The sequence below is a fragment of the Hypomesus nipponensis genome, chromosome 7 (assembly GCF_054491055.1).
Source record: "Hypomesus nipponensis isolate SF chromosome 7, ASM5449105v1, whole genome shotgun sequence".
NCBI lineage: Eukaryota > Metazoa > Chordata > Actinopteri > Osmeriformes > Osmeridae > Hypomesus > Hypomesus nipponensis.
The window spans coordinates 2,821,851-2,841,546 of record NC_140367.1 but is presented as its reverse complement, the minus strand read 5'-3'; the positions used below and the strand labels follow the sequence as shown (position 1 = coordinate 2,841,546).

The following is a 19,696-nucleotide window of genomic DNA, read 5'->3' as shown; positions in this document are numbered from 1 at the left end:
GAGAAAATACATATTTAATTTAGAAAACAAAACACAAGTTTAACTTTCCCAGATACACAATGTGCACATTTTACATTACTCTGTTAGTAGCTTTGAGTTGGCAAACCAGTGTTCTTAACCATTTTATTTTTACTGTCTTAAAAAATAATATTTGTATAAATTCTTTACAAAACCATTACTCTTTAAAACATTCCAAAGGCACTTTGTGACATGTTGCATGTTTTCAAATACTGTGCTAGGGTGTTATCAAATTGCATGGCTGGTGCTTATAATACAATATATTTGTAAGTATTTCATGAATAAAGTATATTTTCACTTTAATTTCAGTTACGTTTTTTTTTCTTTGTTGTGTTTTTCATGTAATCTTCCTGCACCTGTAGGTGAATGTCCAAGTTTGGTTGGGTGGGTGGATAGGATATTTGTTGTTTATAAAAGAAAATAAGAAAAACTAATAATAGTCCAAATACATGCTTGCTGTATTTCAGTCCCTGTTTACATTTCCGAATAAAAATTAAAATAGTTCAAAAGCAAGTACGAAGCATAAGACAACACTTCAACTGTGTGCTTTGCATAGCGCCACAACGCCAAGACAGTTTCACCCTCTCAGGGAGGGCCTAATCTTCCTCTCCTTCCTCGTCACCGACCTTCCAGGCCCTCGTCCTGAGGGGCCAGGTCTTCTGTGAACAGCAGGGGGATTGTGACGCTCCTCGATCAGACCTAGCCGTCTAGGTCGGCTTGTAGAGGAGGGAGGGAGCTCAGTCCCAGGAACTGCTCTTCAGGGCATCAAACAGGACTTTGACGTTCTGCAGCTGCTGCTGGAGTTCGGCAGGGGCGCCATTCTGCTCCAGCTTCAACTTGATCTGTGAAGTAAATGTACCGTTTATATTTAATAAGCTTACAAATAAAAGTTTTACTTGGAGAATTCCCATTCATATTCACCCCAAATACAGATTGTATTGGTGGATGGAAACAGAAGGAGAGATGGAAGGAAAATGCTTACATCGTCAAAGTATCTCTGCATGTATTTGTAGAGTTCCCGGAGTGCTTCAGATTCATTAAACTCATTTTCGTGTTTCTAAAAAAAATAACAGAAAAATGCTGAAGAACATTTTCACTTCCCGTTTTTTCAACATTTTGAAGTGTTACATGTTTTTGTCACTGTGTCAAGAGTGAAAAGGCAAATAGTTCATCAAATCGGAGTGGAGGTGTGCATTACCTTTGATTCTTCAAGCAGGAAATCCTTGAATTCAGAGCTTGTCATTTTAGGCTGGTCCTTGACTTGCTTGTAATAGGTCTTTACTTCCTGTTTGTAAAGTGGGATGTCTTTGGCATACAGCAGTTTATTGGTTGCAGCATGCTGAAAAATACAGAGTTTGACAGTCAGGATACAACCTACTATCCAAACCTATTTAGGATTCACACATCTATGACTAACACAACAATACACACACCGACATAAACAGTACACAGCAAATGTTTGTGTGTTTGAAAGGATTTCAACTGGCACCATAAACAGTAGACTGAGGTTCTTTCTGAGTTTGTGTTCACTACGGCACAAGTGTTCAGGTCCGAGTTAAGGGTTCCTCTCTGGTACATGGGTTAAGGGTTCCTCTCTGGTACATGGGATAAGGGTTCCCCCCCAGTACATGGGCACTGTGAAGACTCACTACATCACCATTAGTCAGAGGCTCTACCTTGCCTAGTTGCATCTCGCTGAGAGAGAAGGAATCCATGAAAGCCTGGGCGATGACAGACAGGCAGCTGTGCAGGTGGGAAGATTTCTCCATGTCGAACACAAACTGGGGGTTCTTCAAGATGTTCACCCAGAAACGAAGGGGCAGGCTGGGATAGTGGAGGGTGAAGTTGGGGGTGTCAGAACAAAGACTCATACAGGGAACACTGCCACACTGAGGCACATGCGTGGAACATGTCCACTTCAACAGAACATTTACATGTAGTCATTTAGCAGACGCTCTTACCCAGAGCGACTTACAGTAAGTACAGGGACATTCCACCTGAGGCAAGTAGGGTGAAGTGCCTTGTCCAAGGACACGGGTTTCCCAGATTCGTAGCATTCTAGAGCGCTTTTCGAACGTTCTTAAGAAGCTCCTAGCGTTGAGAGCTTCTTAACGAATCTGGGAAACCCGGCCAACATCATTTTGCATGACCGGGAATCAAACCGGAAACCTTCTGATTAATAGCCCGATTCCCTAACCGCTCAGCCTTCAGCCCACCTGTTGGTCTTCCAGATGTGTGTCACATCGGGGTCCAAGATTCTTTTGCTCTCTGCCTGCACATCCAGGAAGTCAAAGAAGTATTTGACAACACACGGCGCGTTCCCATTGGTCGTTCCCCAGATGGTTCTGAAGAGGTTCTCTACGAACGAATGCACGGCCACCTAAGAGGTCAAGAACAGGGGTTATGTTTCATGTTCAGAGACTAGGTAACAGTACCTAAAGCGCATGACCAATGGTACAAAGATACCAGGCTGTGTAGCATCAATCAGATTCAGAGCTATGTTAGTCAGAACCTGTTTAAAACAGAATTGTCTTGGTCCATGAACCCTATGTTCCTCAAGTGACATCAGGGCCGGTCCTTCCTATAGGCGACATAGGCAGCCGCCTAGGGTGGCATGAAGAGGGGGGTGGAAATTTCCCAAGTGCATCCATTAATTAACCGTCCTGCACTACCAGCAGGGGGCGCCAACGGCACCAAGTCATGTGTGTGGGGGGGGGGGGGGGGCGGGTGCTGGTAATAAATCTTGCCTAGGGCGCCAAATGTGCTAGGACCAGCACTGAGTGACATAGCAGTCTTTGGGATAAGATATGCCACAAAAACTAACTTGAAATAACACAGTTACCATACACCAAGTTAAAGCAGGCCATAATCAGTATATTTACTTATAAGACACAAATAGAGAGATGTCAATCCTCAGTCTAACATTTTGTAACCACATGTGCAACAGTGAGAAGTATTATTAGAACGTAGTGTTAGCATGTCTTGCCTTGGTGGACAGCAGTTTGGTGAGGTGTACTTCCTTTAACTTCAGCTTCTTCCTCTCTGGTTTTTTCCGCTGGTCCTGGTCGACCTCAGGGTCAATCTAGGGTCAAAGGGCATTCAATGTCAGCCAATCAAATCAAACAGACATCACAACAGGGTTATTATATATATACACATGTATGAAAAATTGAACGTTTTATTTCTCTCACAGGATGTAAAACTGATACACGATGAATTGATCTCAATACTTATCATGTTACAGAAGTGTGTACTGTGTTAGCATTACTTACTAGATGAAAGTACTTTGCAGAGAAGTTCAGATCATCTACAAAACACAAGTGAAAGGATCATGTTATCTCTGTTGCTGTGGTTAAAATGTTATCAATTCATTTGAATGTTGCCACATCAGTTTTAGTTTTACACTGGTGTGTGGGGGCTGTGGTGGTTGAGAAAGTGAAACTCTACAAAGGCTTTCTTTCATAAGCTTTTAATCATCAGATTTGCCACCACCCTAGTCCCCCTGCATCGCTAAACAAGGATCTTCTATCGTTCAAGTAGTCCTGAAGAGGGCCAGGTTCATATTGGCAACTTCTTTACTAGGCCTGAGGGCATCAAAACCGCCTTATTTCCTGTGATTCTTACATCCTGTGATAGTTAGTTTCGCTTCAGTTTCATCTCTGTGAATTGCATGTTGTTTAACAGTCAGGCAAAAGACTGCATAGTGGTTTTTCAACCGTGTCGGGCAACTGTGGTGCCAGGGAAGTGGTGACTTTGCAGTCTGTCTAAGAAACCTTTGGCTATGACTTGCATTGGATAAAAGCTTCTGTTAAATGAACAAAATATAAAATGTAATGTAAGCTTGACCTTTCACACTGCCCTGCGGGCTCAGAGGGGGGTGGGTCCTCCGAGAGAGGACCTTGATAGTCATGCCATCTGATACCTGGAAGCAGACAGGCAGACAGACAGACAGACAGACAGACAGACAGACAGACAGACAGACAGACAGACAGACAGACAGAGGCAGACAGACAGACAGACAGAGGCAGACAGACAGACAGACAGACAGACAGACAGACAGACAGACAGACAGACAGACAGACAGAGGCAGACAGACAGAGACAGACAGACAGACAGACAGACAGACAGACAGACAGACAAACAGGCAGACAGGCAGACAGGCAGGCAGACAGACAGACAGACAGACAGACAGACAGACAGACAGACAGAGGCAGACAGACAGACAGACAGACAGGCAGACAGAGGCAGACAGACAGACAAGATAGTGAGGTAAACAGTGGAATATCAGATAACCACACATTACTCTTTCAGGATGCCCTCCTCTCCCCACGCGCACATTCCTCATTTCAGTTGTACATTACCATCCAGACCTACTTTCACATGCGAGTACAGTGATTCTGAAGTACCGGGTGTATAGTTTGTTTACAGGGATGAAATCTAATCTAGGCACAACATGGCCTTGTGACTTGCACAGCCGAGCTCTCGCCATGGTGGTTGGACAGCAATACCCTGCCCTGTATCCTTGGTCCCTGGCTGCACCTCCACCCACAATACAGTCACAGTCACAGGGAACTGCTTTCAACTGTAAGTCCCCTGGCTCATGCTGCTTGTTAACTGTACGTAACGACTCAACGACATAATCAGTCTTTGCGTCTTACCGGTTGTGTAACGCTATCACCGTTGATGCGGGGGAATGAAGCTCGTACTGCAGTTCTGCTGTTTAGGTCGGGCCCAGCACCATGGCTCTCACTCCCAGCGAAGCGCCCTTTTAAAGTGTCAGATGCTCCCCTTTCTATCTCGTGCGGCCTGTAGGCACGCTTCACTTACTGTACTCAAAGACAGTCACGTATTTAGGGCTGTTCTCATCAACCCTGGTCCTCAGTCCTGTACGTTTTAGATGTTTCCCTGTTCCAACACACCTTGATTCAAATAAATAGGTCGTTCCAAAGCTCTGTCGAAGCCTCATATTGACCCATTCATTTGAATCGAGTGCGCGCTCTGATGAAGACCAGTGTTGAAGACCACTGGTTTGCGGTGAACCTATTCCGCCTGGTCAGGGAGCTCCCTCTCACCTGATAGTGCCGGAGTGTGTTGAGCATCGTCACTTCTCCCAAGACCTCAGAGGAGGAGTCCACCTCCTGCAGAGGCACAAACCTGCCGTCCTGCTCGTACTCTGTGGACGAGACAGCACATCACGCCATCACTACAGAGAGAGCTGGGAGTTTTGTTGACTAAACAAACTAAATCAGTTCGCCCCTGCCCGCAGTGAATGAAGAGGTTAACTCACCGCACAGAACACGTGTACATTTCTCATATTGTTTTTAACTTTCAGGAAAGATAGCTGTTAGTAGTTGGTGATTGGAATGTGCCGTCTTGAGAGTGCTTTGTCAGTCTGTTTTGTTTCCAGGCCCAGTGAAGATAAGAGAGAGTGCTACTGACCTATGTGGATGTCCCTAAGCGGTGAGCTGTAGGGGAACCCAAACTTGTTCTTGTGGGCCACTAGTATCTTCTCCTTGACCTGCTCCACTGTGTCACAGGACAGAGCTGCCACCTCCAAGGAGTCACTCACCTCCCCCTCTGTGCCCACCGCAAACAGCGCCTTCAGCTTCTGTTGTGGGGAGGAGGTGGGGAAGAAGGAAGTGGGGAGGGGTGGAAAGAGGAGGTGGGAGGAGGAGGTGGGGAAGGGGGGAAGGAGGAGGTGGGGAAGGAAGAGGTGGGGGAGGAAGAGGTGGGGGAGGAGGGGGGGGAGGAGGAGGTGGGGAGGGGTGGAAGGAAAGATGTGGTGAGGGGAAAAGATAAGATGGATGGTGTGGCTGGAGCTGGAAGGGGAAAAGACACACTGTTTTGGTTCAACACATTCTGTCGATTAGAAACATACAGGTGTCCTTCTCCCGGGGCTGTGCGTGAGCTGTGAATGAGCTACCTTGCGCAACCTTCAAGATCAGTGAATTCTACTGAGGCTTTCGAAAGGAGGAAGTTAAGTTCAGCTCTGCCTCTCTCTCAGTCCTGGCAGTAGCTTTCTGTGCTTGCTCAACCCAACACAAAAAAGAGGCATTTAGCTAGTTTCTTTCGTTTTTTTCTTTTCTCACTCACATCATTGCTGATTTACGATAACATCTCTTAACACTTGCATGTAGTAAACTTGACAACACAGTGTTCCATTTTTCAAGGTGTCATTTCTTCAGACAAAGCAGGAAGTATAAAGTTATAAGTATGTAACTACACAGAACCATTTGTAACATAGAGGTTCCCACTAACAAGTTTCCATAAAGAACCTTTTTTGGTCCCAGAAGTACATTTATAGTTAAAAAGCACAATAAGGAACTGAAAATGGATCTGTCCATGTTGCTTACAGTAAATTCACATTTTGGGGAAGGAGCAAAAACAAAATGTCAGCTCAGACAACAATGCTAAGTTCTGTTTTCTTATTGCAAGGCTGGGTGTTATCCTGCTCCCACCGCTCATGTGCCAACATCTGGAGTTGCTGGACAGAGTCTCTGCTTGATGGCGATCACACCTCATTGGGTAACTTACTGTAGCATTGCTAGTCATGTGTTTGTTAAGTAAGGGTCCAGATGTGGTCTGATCGGTTGTTCTTGGGTATAAAGGGAACTGTGAAGCATTGTTCTGTGGATTTGTCATATCCTGAGACCTTCTCCTCAGCTCTGGCTTGTCCTATACTCATTCTCCTTGCTCACCTCTTGCTTTCTCTCTCTGATTTACAATAATCAGGGTAGAGTAGGTAAGATAAAACCTTCACTTCTGTAACATGTTTGCCTTGTAAATGATTTCATTCATTTGTAATGTTATTAAATGTTACAGGTTAATGTTAATACACTTATTTACAGCACCAGTCAAAAGTTTGGACACATTTTCCCATTGACTGATACCATACATTAAAAAAGAGCAAGCACTTCTCTGATGGGGAAAGCTTGTTCCTCCACACAGAGATAAAGGCCTTTGTGCACACTTTGCACACTTTACACACACACAGTACTACCATACCATAAACAGATGGAGACAAAAATAAATCGTATGCATAGTTTGCACATAGATGGTTCGTTTTGTTGCATCAAAACCGTGCGTGAGTGTGCAGGATGTTGTTGGTGCGTGCATGCACAAATGTGTGTGTATAATACAAGTGTGTGTGAGTTTACCAGAGGAGTGAAGTCCGGAGCCTGGTACAGCAGCCAGTCCTCGTTGAGCGTGTACAGAGCCTTCTCTGTGACTGAGTCCACGGGTCCCTTGGAGATCTGCTGGGTCAGGGCACTGACCAGGAGAAACAGGTGCTGGCCAACACTCTCCTGGAACACACATAGACAGACACACACCACAAACACACACAAGCAGTTAAAACATAGTCAATATTGAGTACAGACAGACAGACAGACAGACAGACAGACAGACCAACAAACAGACAGACAGGCAGGCAGGCAGGCTGAAAGACTTGCAGACTGAAAGACAGGCAGACTGAAAGACAGATAGGCAGACAGACAGAGACAAAGGCAGGATGGCAGACAGACAGACAGACAGACAGACAGACAGACAGACAGACAGACCAACAAACAAACAAACAAACAAACAAACAGACAGGCAGGCAGTCTGAAAGACTTGCAGACTGAAAGACAGGCAGACTGAAAGACAGATAGGCAGACAGACAGAGACACAGGCAGGATGGCAGACAGATAGACAGACAAACAAACAAACAGACAGACAGACAGGCAGACAGACAAACAGACAGACAGAGAGGCAGGCAGGCAGGCAGGCAGGCAGGCAGGCAGACATACCCTGAGGAAGCCATAGAGACAGATAGACATCCAGTTGGTTAGAAGTTTCTCCACTATGGACTCAGTGCGCCGCAGCATCAGTTTGGGCTGGTTGTTACTGGGCTGGTCCATCAGGGCTCTGAGGAGATCCTCCATCACATTGGTCAGGTACGGCAGATCACCATGCAGGGCCACAGTCAGCAAGGATGCTACCGTACACCTGGACACACACACACACACAACGAATGAAAAGACTTCTGTGATTAACTAGCCAGCTGAATTAAAACCTGTCACGTGTCGTGTCTGAGTTCCACGTGGAAGAGGACTCACTTGTCTTTGATGTTGAAGTTCTTCTGCTCCTCCAGAGCGTGGACCATGGAGGTGAGGAAGAGCTGGTCTTGGATAAGAGTAGACAGGGCCTGGCAGCTCTGTTCCAAATGCAGCTTCACCGCATCCTGAAGCCAGAACACACGTTAGCAATGGAAACTCCAACAGAACTGTAACGTGGCTCCTAGTGCGGAGGAACAATCTGTTATCTTATGAATATGATGACGATAAAATCAAGTTCCTGTTCCCAGTCCAAGAGATCTTACCTGACCTATATCTTTGACAATTGATGTTGCGACAGGTCCACCCTAAAAGGTGAATAAACATGGCTTACAAAGAGGAAAAAACAAATCCTGTGCAAACTGTCCTTGCAAACTATGTAGGTCACCTCCTCATTACAAATCTTACAGCTATCTATTCACCTCAGGGAAGAAGATTCTGGAAGCAAAGTGCTTGTAGTCAAGGAATGGAATGGCACCCACGTTTTCTATTAAATCTGAATGATCTGTCTGCAGGTCCACAAAACCTGTAGAAGAGGGTATGTTATTGAATATGTGTATTTGTGTGTGAGAGAGAAAAAGAGAGAGAGAGTGAGAGAGAGAGAGAGAGAGAGAGACAGAGAGAGAGAGAGAGAGAGAGAGAGAGAGAGAGAGAGAGAGAGAGAGAGAGAGAGAGAGAGAGAGAGAGAGAGAGAGAGAGAGAGAGAGAGAGATAAAAGAGGGAGAAACAGAGCTAGAGAGATGGATAGAGCAGACAGATCATGTTTCTCTGTGTGGTTGTGCAGCTGTGGCTGTGTAGCCACAGATAGAGGGTATTGGGAAACCTTGTCTGATTTCCTGTCTGATGTCACTTTCCAACAACTCCAATCGTTCGTTCATCTGGGCTGTTAGTTTTCTCTGCTTGTTCCGATAGACACACACCACGCCTGGACACACAAACACACACTGAATTTAAACATCCCTGTATCCCTACACACACAAACCAAATATCTAAATCAACCCTGACGAAGTGTGTGCATAATTACTCAACACAGAAGCCAAGCAGAGGTAAGTTTAGGAGTCAGATGGCTGAGCGGTTAGGGAATTGGGCCGGTAATCAGAAGGTTGCCGGTCTAATTCTCGGCCATGCAAAATGACATTGTCTTACCTAAAACGATGAATAGTATCACAAGAAGGACAGGTACAATCAGCAGTGCCAGACGAGCCCCGCTTTGCTGTTCTGACTGCAAACGGATTTCCACGACACCTCCATACTTTATCTGATGAAGAAACAGGACACTGAGTTTTTATTGAAAACACTCATGTGACGTCTGGGCATCTCTGGACAGGCAGGGGGGTTTGTTTTACCCGTAGAAAGTCTATCTTTGCGTTGGGTTTGTTCAGGATATCGCAGTCGATGGAGTCGGTCCCGTTGCTGGTCTCTATGATATCCAGGACGCACTCATACTCCTTCTCATCCTCCACCGCCAGCACGGTCAGCTCTGACTTGGAGATGTTCAGCTTGTCTGCCTCTTTCTGAAAAACAAGACAACCGTGTTGTCTGATTGGCACGTGTGAAAAATAACCCAAGTTCAAACCCCAGTGCGGGCATGATCGGGAGGAAGGATTCACCTGTCACATAAGCGTGTGTTACTTGGATGGTGACTACACCTGTCACATAAGCGTGTGTTACCTGGATGGTGACTACACCTGTCACATAAGCGTGTGTTACCTGGATGGTGACTACACCTGTCACATAAGCGTGTGTTACCTGGATGGTGACTACACCTGTCACATAAGCGTGTGTTACCTGGATGGTGACTACACCTGTCACATAAGCGTGTGTTACCTGGATGGTGACTACACCTGTCACATAAGCGTGTGTTACCTGGATGGTGACTACACCTGTCACATTAGCGTGTGTTACCTGGATGGTGACTACACCTGTCACATTAGCGTGTGTTACCTGGATGGTGACTACACCTGTCACATTAGCGTGTGTTACCTGGATGGTGACTACACCTGTCACATTAGCGTGTGTTACCTGGATGGTGACTACACCTGTCACATTAGTGTGTTACCTGGATGGTGACTACACCTGTCACATTAGCGTGTGTTACCTGGATGGTGACTACACCTGTCACATTAGTGTGTTACCTGGATGGTGACTACACCTGTCACATTAGCGTGTGTTACCTGGATGGTGACTACACCTGTCACATTAGTGTGTTACCTGGATGGTGACTACACCTGTCACATTAGTGTGTTACCTGGATGGTGACTACACCTGTCACATTAGCGTGTGTTACCTGGATGGTGACTACACCTGTCACATAAGCGTGTGTTACCTGGATGGTGACTACACCTGTCACATAAGCGTGTGTTACCTGGATGGTGACTACACCTGTCACATAAGCGTGTGTTACCTGGATGGTGACTACACCTGTCACATAAGCGTGTGTTACCTGGATGGTGACTACACCTGTCACATTAGCGTGTGTTACCTGGATGGTGACTACACCTGTCACATTAGCATGTGTTACCTGGATGGTGACTACACCTGTCACATTAGTGTGTTACCTGGATGGTGACTACACCTGTCACATTAGCGTGTGTTACCTGGATGGTGACTACACCTGTCACATTAGTGTGTTACCTGGATGGTGACTACACCTGTCACATTAGCGTGTGTTACCTGGATGGTGACTACACCTGTCACATTAGTGTGTTACCTGGATGGTGACTACACCTGTCACATAAGCGTGTGTTACCTGGATGGTGACTACACCTGTCACATTAGCGTGTGTTACCTGGATGGTGACTACACCTGTCACATTAGTGTGTTACCTGGATGGTGACTACACCTGTCACATAAGCGTGTGTTACCTGGATGGTGACTACACCTGTCACATAAGCGTGTGTTACCTGGATGGTGACTACACCTGTCACATTAGCGTGTGTTACCTGGATGGTGACTACACCTGTCACATTAGTGTGTTACCTGGATGGTGACTACACCTGTCACATTAGTGTGTTACCTGGATGGTGACTACACCTGTCACATTAGTGTGTTACCTGGATGGTGACTACACCTGTCACATTAGTGTGTTACCTGGATGGTGACTACACCTGTCACATTAGTGTGTTACCTGGATGGTGACTACACCTGTCACATTAGTGTGTGTTACCTGGATGGTGACTACACCTGTCACATTAGTGTGTTACCTGGATGGTGACTACACCTGTCACATTAGTGTGTTACCTGGATGGTGACTACACCTGTCACATTAGCGTGTGTTACCTGGATGGTGACTACACCTGTCACATTAGCGTGTGTTACCTGGATGGTGACTACACCTGTCACATAAGCGTGTGTTACCTGGATGGTGACTACACCTGTCACATTAGTGTGTTACCTGGATGGTGACTACACCTGTCACATTAGCGTGTGTTACCTGGATGGTGACTACACCTGTCACATTAGTGTGTTACCTGGATGGTGACTACACCTGTCACATTAGCGTGTGTTACCTGGATGGTGACTACACCTGTCACATTAGCGTGTGTTACCTGGATGGTGACTACACCTGTCACATTAGTGTGTTACCTGGATGGTGACTACACCTGTCACATTAGTGTGTTACCTGGATGGTGACTACACCTGTCACATTAGCGTGTGTTACCTGGATGGTGACTACACCTGTCACATTAGTGTGTTACCTGGATGGTGACTACACCTGTCACATTAGCGTGTGTTACCTGGATGGTGACTACACCTGTCACATTAGTGTGTTACCTGGATGGTGACTACACCTGTCACATTAGCGTGTGTTACCTGGATGGTGACTACACCTGTCACATTAGCGTGTGTTACCTGGATGGTGACTACACCTGTCACATTAGCGTGTGTTACCTGGATGGTGACTACACCTGTCACATTAGTGTGTTACCTGGATGGTGACTACACCTGTCACATTAGTGTGTGTTACCTGGATGGTGACTACACCTGTCACATTAGCGTATGTTACCTGGATGGTGACTACACCTGTCACATTAGTGTGTGTTACCTGGATGGTGACTACACCTGTCACATTAGTGTGTTACCTGGATGGTGACTACACCTGTCACATTAGTGTGTTACCTGGATGGTGACTACACCTGTCACATTAGTGTGTTACCTGGATGGTGACTACACCTGTCACATTAGTGTGTTACCTGGATGGTGACTACACCTGTCACATTAGTGTGTTACCTGGATGGTGACTACACCTGTCACATTAGTGTGTTACCTGGATGGTGACTACACCTGTCACATTAGCGTGTGTTACCTGGATGGTGACTACACCTGTCACATTAGCATGTGTTACCTGGATGGTGACTACACCTGTCACATTAGCGTGTGTTACCTGGATGGTGACTACACCTGTCACATTAGCGTGTGTTACCTGGATGGTGACTACACCTGTCACATTAGCGTGTGTTACCTGGATGGTGACTACACCTGTCACATTAGCGTGTGTTACCTGGATGGTGACTACACCTGTCACATTAGCGTGTGTTACCTGGATGGTGACTCGCAGGTGGTTTCCTGTGGCTGTGTGGGTGAAGCTGATAAACTTTGGGTCCGGCTGGAACATGAGTGGATGGCAGAACACACTGTGATTGGCTACTTTCAAAGCGACGTTGATGGGCAACTTGGAATGGTCCATGGGTGGTGCGTAGAACAACAAATCCTGAAAGACAGGATGAAAACAACAACAACAGTTATAGTTTGTGTGCGTGTGCGTGCCTGCGTCCATGTGTGTGTGTGTGTGTGTTTGTGTGAGTTAGGATGCTACTGACCCCTGCACTGTAATTGGTTGCCGTGACGTGAGGGGAGTTGCCATGGACGACGCCCTCCACTAAGCCCAGGTTTATTCCTCGAGCCCTGATCCTGCGCCCCCCACTGGATGTGTTCCAGTAACACAGATAATGAGCAACAACATCAAATGCAGGGAACAGATTTCCCTGGAGGCCTGAGTAAAGTGGTAACCCTCCTGTATATTACAGTCTGGCCATTTATAAAGCAATACAGTGATGCTGGTGATGTATGTTACTGTGATCATTATATATAACAGTTTATATATATATGTTTATATAACAAGAAAGTGCCCCCCCCCCCCCCCAATCTCAATCATGACCAGTGTCAGAGTATGTGTGTTAGAGTATATGTTAGTCTGTGTGTGTGTGTGTGTTACTGTCTGTGGTAGCGCGTGTGTGTGTTAGTGTCTGCGTTAGCGCGTGTGTGTGTGTGTTAGCGTGTGTGTGTTCACATGTGTGTGTTACTGTGTGTACTCCTACCTTGCCCAGGTGGTGGAAGGTGTCAGTTTGGAGCAGGAAGGTGAGGAAATGTAAGTCACATGACCAGTTCCATGACAGCTGCCATCAGGAAGTACCAGACACACCCTGACCAAGCCTTTGTCTCCACCAGGTATGTGAAACGTCAGATTAGATCCAGTATTGCTCCACACTGGGGACCTGGAACAGGGACAGACACAGGGGACTCCGAGTCAGGCCTGATGATGGAAACGAAAGTCATGACACACCTTTAAACTTCCTCAAACTCACTCACTCCTTCGGAGAGCAGTCGAAGAGCCCCTGGATGCGAACTTTGGTCACGTGACTGAGGTTATTTCCTGTCAGCAGGGCGTGGTTCCAGCCATGGAAGGATACCTCCTCGGGCTTGATAGAGAAGATCTCTGGCTTCTGAGAAACACACACACACAGACACAGAGGTACACAGTTCCCTGTTTGTAAGTTCCCCATTAAAACAGAAAGAGGATGTGTGTTGAGATGTGGAAATAAGTAGGCAGGGAACGTGCGCACACTCACAGAGTCCAGCCCTGGCTGATCCATCTGGCACACCGGCTCCTGGGGAAGGAAGTCAGAGACCGATGGTGAAATAGAGGAACAGAACCTGAACCTCAGACTGACAGTAAGAAGCTATGGTTCATTTAGACCCACTTAGGAGGTGTGAAGCGTGATGGTGTTTGTGTGTGTGTGTGAGAGAGTGTGTGTGAGTGAGTGTGTGTGTGTGTGTGTGTGTGAGAGTGAGTGAGTGAGTGAGTGTATGAGTGAGTGTGTGTTTGTGTGTGTGTGTGTGAGTGAGTGAGTATGAAACACTGGCTGCCATGGTGATGCTGATCTGGTGTGTGTCCTACCTGTGTGAGGTGTGTGTGTGCTGGATGTGGTGTCCAGGAGCAGGTCTGGTTCCTCCAGCTACAGCCGGCTGACACACACCGGGTACACCTGAGGATCGGGGACCACAACGTCAATATGATTGTTTACAAACTCTCTCTCATACATTTCCTGTCTGTCTCTAACTGTGACTGTCCAAAAAAGGCAAACAAATATATATATATTTTTTTAATTGTCTAAAAACATCCAGTGTAGAATAACTGCTCTTTTATAGAATCAGGCTTAGAGCTCACTGGCGCTAGAGCGCTGAGGCTCAAACGCAGCAGCCAGGGTTAGATTCAGGCTCGGGCATGCATGTCTCCCCCTCTCTCTCTCCCATACATTTCCTGTCCGTCTCTAAGTTTCACTGTCCAGAAATGGCTAACATATATATTTGTTTAAAGAGACTTACAGGTCGAACGTGGGGGGTCCTGTGATGCCTGAACAGTCAACCAGCTTCAGTTCCTCCAGCCGTTGCCCCCCCAGTTTGACCTTCACTAACATACCTGAACAACCCAGCGGAGGTGGGGGAGAAGCGGGGTTGGGGTTAGGGGCAGCTGGGTATGTAGCGTTGAGCTGGTTCTCTACACCACATCTGTATGTATCTATGCATCTTCCTTCAATCTGCCTTATATCCTGTCTGTCTGTATATGTTTTAGTGGTGAGCATCACAATATGAATCTCCAGGCCAATTGACAACAAATACTAATCATATTGAATCAAGTTATCTCTTCTAGTATTGTATCTTGTAGTATTATAACACTAATTTAGAGGCTACCGCTACTGACCTTGGATAGATAGGGTGTCCCTGGAGAGCGGGCAGGTGCACGTGGGGAAGGATGGGTCACATAACACTTTACCTGGGACAAGGTTACAGGCAAATGCAGGTATTGGCCCTACTACACTGAGATGGACCTGGATGGTTAGGGTTATCTATTGGAGGGAAACGAAGAGTGATGTCATTCAAACAAATGTGATAATAATGGTGTCTCGACAACATCACCGACCCTGCCTTTGAATAGCCGATGCCTGAGAGAGCTGGCTTCAAGGTACCTGTCCAGAGCTGGTTCTCTGCAGCTGGTTAGACATCTGCTGCTGTTTGGAGTCGTCAGGAATGGAGATCCATGTGGAATTTGAGCAGTCCTCCTTAAATGTGCAGCTGGAACAGACAGACAGGCAGAAAGACAGACAGACAGACAGACAGACAGGCAGGGAGGCAGATAGACAAGACAGAGGCAAACAGACAGACAAGATAGTGAGTCAGACAAGGAGGGAGGCAGGGAGGCAAGAAGATCACAGAGGGAATGATATTATTGCCACAGTTAATTAAGGAAGTATGACTTGATAAAACAGGAAACCATGTTTGCTGAATGCTAACTGCTAGATGAAGATTTGGTGCATGCCTCAGCTCTAACAACATGTGTCGCCTTGTCATGTCCCTGACCTTCTCTTAGACTCACACCAGCCACAGAATGGATCCTGGGAAGACCAGCAGTCTTTAGAAGTGATGTAAAGACCACATGTAGCCATGGGTACACGCTTCATCTAGAACACACACACACACGCACGTGTCAAACGTTTCACAATGCTACTTATCACACGGTTCATTCCATTTCTACATGGCTACTTTAACTCACAGCAGACACGTGACAACTCCAAAGGACCTGAGTCCTAGAGGAGTCGAATTTACGTCAGTTAAGATTAAAATAGGACCATTTCAGAGTAGAGCTCACCTGATTCCCTAGAACCATGTAGATGTGTCTGGGATCCACTGGGTCCAGGTGCATCCTGGGAAACACTTGGACATCATTGTCTGACCTGAACAGAACTCTGGGACAGGAGGAGTTGTAGTTCTTGTCCACAGCAAGCTGACAGGAAGGAAAAGAGGAACACTCACTATGACATCTTTATCACACCATACACATTTAGATGTTAACGGGCCAAACGCAACAGCTGTGTGAAAATATCATATAAGTTGGGTTGCTTTGTGTGTGTGTGTTTGTGTGTGTCTGGGGGGAGAGGGTGTTTGTATGGGTGGATTGGTGTGTGTGTTGATGTGCGGGTGTGTGTTTGTGTGTGTGTGTGTGATCTGTGTAGAGCCTTTGGCAAGGCTGTGCAAGCCGTTCAGCCCCAGGAAAAAGGACGACATAAAGTAATCTCCTGTAGCCTTCCAGAAGGCTCACTTAGTCATGTGATTGTGGAATGAACTGTGTGTGACGTTTATGAATCGGTGTGTTTGAGCAGAAATGGTGTTCAGATGCAGCTGCTGAAGTGAAGATTTAATGATAGATGATGCTCTTGAGGCCCAGAGGAAAGAGACAGAGTGAATACACAACATGATACACATCTCTTTAAGTTGTCAATCTCTGCAAAAGCTTCACTATGACGAATACTATGTACTGTTTAACATCTGACCATGAAGGATAGTATACATAACGTCAAGTAACCCTGATTGGTCCAAGCTGGTATGTCGTGGATACAGACCTTGATGAGTTGACCGTCTCCTGTCCCGATGAAGAACACCACCCAGGAGCCCTGTCTCACTGCCAGGACCGAGGTCATGGACTTGTACTGAAACACCACAGACACTGGATCCAGCAGCGTGATTGGTGGCGGTGTGGCCTTCTAGGGTTTTGGATACAAACAAGCACACACGCACACAATAGTCAAGGAGAAGCATTATTTTCTACACAGTCTGATTTAAACGTGAGGATTCACCAGCATACCTTGCAAACCTGGTTACTGCAGAAGATTGGGTCGGGTCCTGTGCCCGGACTGATGTCATAAATGGCAAGCACGGTATTCACGGGATCTCTCGTGTAATTCCTCGTGAAAACACCGGCCCAGAGCACTGGTGGACCGCCGGGAATCAAGGAGGATGAGAGTAGTTGCGGGCGCTCTTGGTCCGCGCAGCACAGAAGCTTCGCACCTTGCAGAGACCCAAACGTTTTCTTCTTGTCTGTCTTGACCTCGAGCCAAATAAGCTGTACTGACATGGAACCTTTCCGATGGTTTCGGAACAAATATATATAGTTATCATTCTGAAAGCCGTCAACAAAATTGAAACTCCTATCCTCGGTGGTAATTTTTGCAGGTGACTGGTCTTGGTCAATATCAGAGAATATCCCTCCAGTTTGTTTATCGTTAGTGTTTCTCAAGGTAACCACAGAATCAGCAAGAGGACACTTCGTTTTGGTTGATATCATACTCGCTGCAAAGACATATGTCTCTAATGTACTTTTTTTCTGGATATCGACCACAAATCCAATGCCTGCGCCGTTTGGGCTAATTTCAAGATGCTCGTAATGCACAGACTTGGAAATGTCATTGATATCTAACACTTCACAGTACCCGCATATGATACTTCCACAGGTGATTAAGGTGTTATTTTTGATGAATGGCACCAACATGTTCACCTTGTAAGTTGCGTTCCAAACAGGACTGCTTCCAGTGCTTCTCTCAAATTTGCCGAAAGGCCTATTAAGTATTCCTCTCTGAGATATCTTGTTGGTAATTTGAGCCAAATTGTGGCTCACCTTGTAGAGATAGTCATCCGTTAAGGCGTAGAGTGAGCTGTTGCCAACAGCAAAGTCACGAATGTACCCATCAAAGGTGATGTCCTGGCCACGACCCCAATCCACAAGGACAACCAGGGACCCTAAAAATATAATAGACCACATAGCGTTGCACATTGTCACTAACAAATATGAAGCTGGAGTCTACACGACATTCTTCGCTCTCCGCCTGTCCCTGCGGTACCAAAATCAGAGTGCGTAGTGCGAAACAGTGCTCCTGGTAATACATTGAAGTTCCGCTTTCCAATAGTGATATTGTCCAATTATATGAAGACACACTTCCGTATATAACGGTCTAACAGACGCTTAGACTAATCAATAGTTTACTATCCATTCTTACCAATTCCAATATAACTGATGATTCACAGGATAGACTAACATGATTCTTTCTCACAGGTGGAATTCCGTCGTGGCAGTTGAATTGCGGTATATCGTGAATTTGGTCTTTGCTGTGCTCTGGTGGTGAAAAGGTTTACCTGCAGATTGTTATACAAAACACTGGGTTATTACAGCTTGTGCATGTGCGCCCGCATATAGGTGTCCAGATAGGCTAGGTGTAGGCAAGTAGGTTCAATAATTCTGGTTTATCTAGTCTTAGTTTTTCATCAAACTAAATCAAAGCCAATGACACATCGCTTTGGAGACGTAAGTATAAGAATACACAGTCCTTGCTTGATGAGAAAGGAACGTGGAATTGGACGTCCAGCTCATGTAATGTCATGTAGGGGCGCTAGTGTGCTATGCATAAGGCATTGTATTGAGAAAGAAAGAGAGATAGGAAGACAGAGAGAGAGGGAGAGAGAGAGAGAGGGAGGGAGAGAGAGAGATAGGGAGAGAGAGAAAGAGATAGGGAGAGAGAGAGGGAGGGAGAGAGAGGGGGGAGACAGGGGAGAGAGAGGGGGAGGGAGGGACAGAGAGGGAGAGAGAGGGAGAGGGGGAGAGGCAAAGAAAGAAAGAAAGAAAGAAAGGGACAGAGAGAGAGACGGGGGGAGGGGGAGAGAGAGGGGGGAGAAAGAGAGAGTGACGGACAGAGAGAGAGAGAGCACGCGAGGGAGGGAGGGACAGAAAGAGAGAGAGGGACAGAAAAAGAGAGGGACAGAGAGAGAGGGGGGGAGAGAAAGAGAGACTGGAGCTCTGTGTGTGGTCCCTGCCTTCCTGTGACTCATTCCAGCAGCCATGTTGCTGTGATTTTAAGGAGGTTGCACACACACACACACACACCGAAAGAGAGGATGTCCCCCTTTATTCATACAAAACAGGAGGACAATTATATATGCTCACATGTACCCTAGTCCACTGTGTGTAAACGTTGGACATTAAATGAATAAAACACAATCTAGACAACAGTGTGGATCACGTGCATGTACTTGGGAAGTAGTTTGTTTAATTATGTAATTGAGCTGTGTTCTTCTGGATTGTGAAAAGGTTTGTCCCAAAGGTGGTTGTTGTTTACACTCTATGTAAAAATAAATAAACAAGTTTTAGGCAATTAAATTACGCGCAAATTCACCTTAACACTGAGACAGGAAGCTAATTTTAATTATCAGGGTTCTCAGGGAAACAGATTTTAAAGTTGTTGGGAGGAAAATTAACTAGACAAATGTTTTTTCTTAACCAAATGGGCTATGGAGTTATCAACTCTGTTTTACTACCAGACCACAACTCCCCCCCCCCCACACACACACACACACGCACACACGCACACACACACACTCCCCCCACAAGTATAAATACAAAACACTATGCATCTCCATTTAATACCGTATTTGAATAAATGTGAAGATATACTATATAACACTATGCACATATATTAGAC

The 19,696-nt window shown here is 46.1% G+C and overlaps 1 protein-coding gene across 2 annotated transcripts; it reads right to left on the bottom strand.

Moving 5' to 3' along the window:
* plxnc1 (plexin C1) lies at window positions 1-18,048 on the bottom strand. 2 transcript variants are annotated; one of them, XM_084701967.1, is made up of 31 exons: window positions 17,032-18,048; window positions 16,790-16,930; window positions 16,039-16,173; window positions 15,750-15,850; window positions 15,359-15,464; window positions 15,094-15,238; window positions 14,718-14,811; window positions 14,290-14,377; window positions 13,961-13,999; window positions 13,701-13,834; window positions 13,430-13,606; window positions 12,932-13,034; window positions 12,652-12,822; window positions 9,458-9,625; window positions 9,258-9,369; window positions 8,935-9,036; window positions 8,534-8,637; window positions 8,378-8,419; window positions 8,115-8,239; window positions 7,806-8,004; window positions 7,176-7,322; window positions 5,458-5,626; window positions 5,091-5,191; window positions 3,865-3,940; window positions 3,291-3,325; window positions 3,005-3,100; window positions 2,235-2,398; window positions 1,695-1,842; window positions 1,217-1,357; window positions 1,001-1,075; window positions 1-860 (listed from the first exon to the last, which is right to left on the bottom strand). In XM_084701967.1, exons 1-31 carry the CDS (start codon window positions 17,995-17,997, stop codon window positions 756-758), a joined length of 4,509 nt encoding a protein of 1,502 aa, XP_084558093.1. In that variant the 5' UTR covers window positions 17,998-18,048; the 3' UTR covers window positions 1-755. The 2 variants fall into 2 exon arrangements, 1 of the variants encoding a protein (XP_084558093.1); XR_014762518.1 differs by lacking the exon at window positions 1-860 and having other exon boundaries at window positions 1,700-1,842.
* Window positions 18,049-19,696: the final 1,648 nt, after the last annotated feature.

Bases quoted from the DNA above. Each gene is read 5' to 3' on its own strand.
- plxnc1 (XM_084701967.1), bottom strand. From the start codon at position 17,997: ATGTGCAACGCTATGTGGTCTATTATATTTTTAGGGTCCCTGGTTGTC. The intron at 15,465-15,749 runs GTCAGGGACATG...TGTCTGTTCCAG, and splicing joins TGGTGTGAGTCTAAGAGAAG to CTGCACATTTAAGGAGGACT. The intron at 1,076-1,216 runs GTAATGCACACC...TATTTTTTTTAG, and splicing joins TCCTGCTTGAAGAATCAAAG to AAACACGAAAATGAGTTTAA.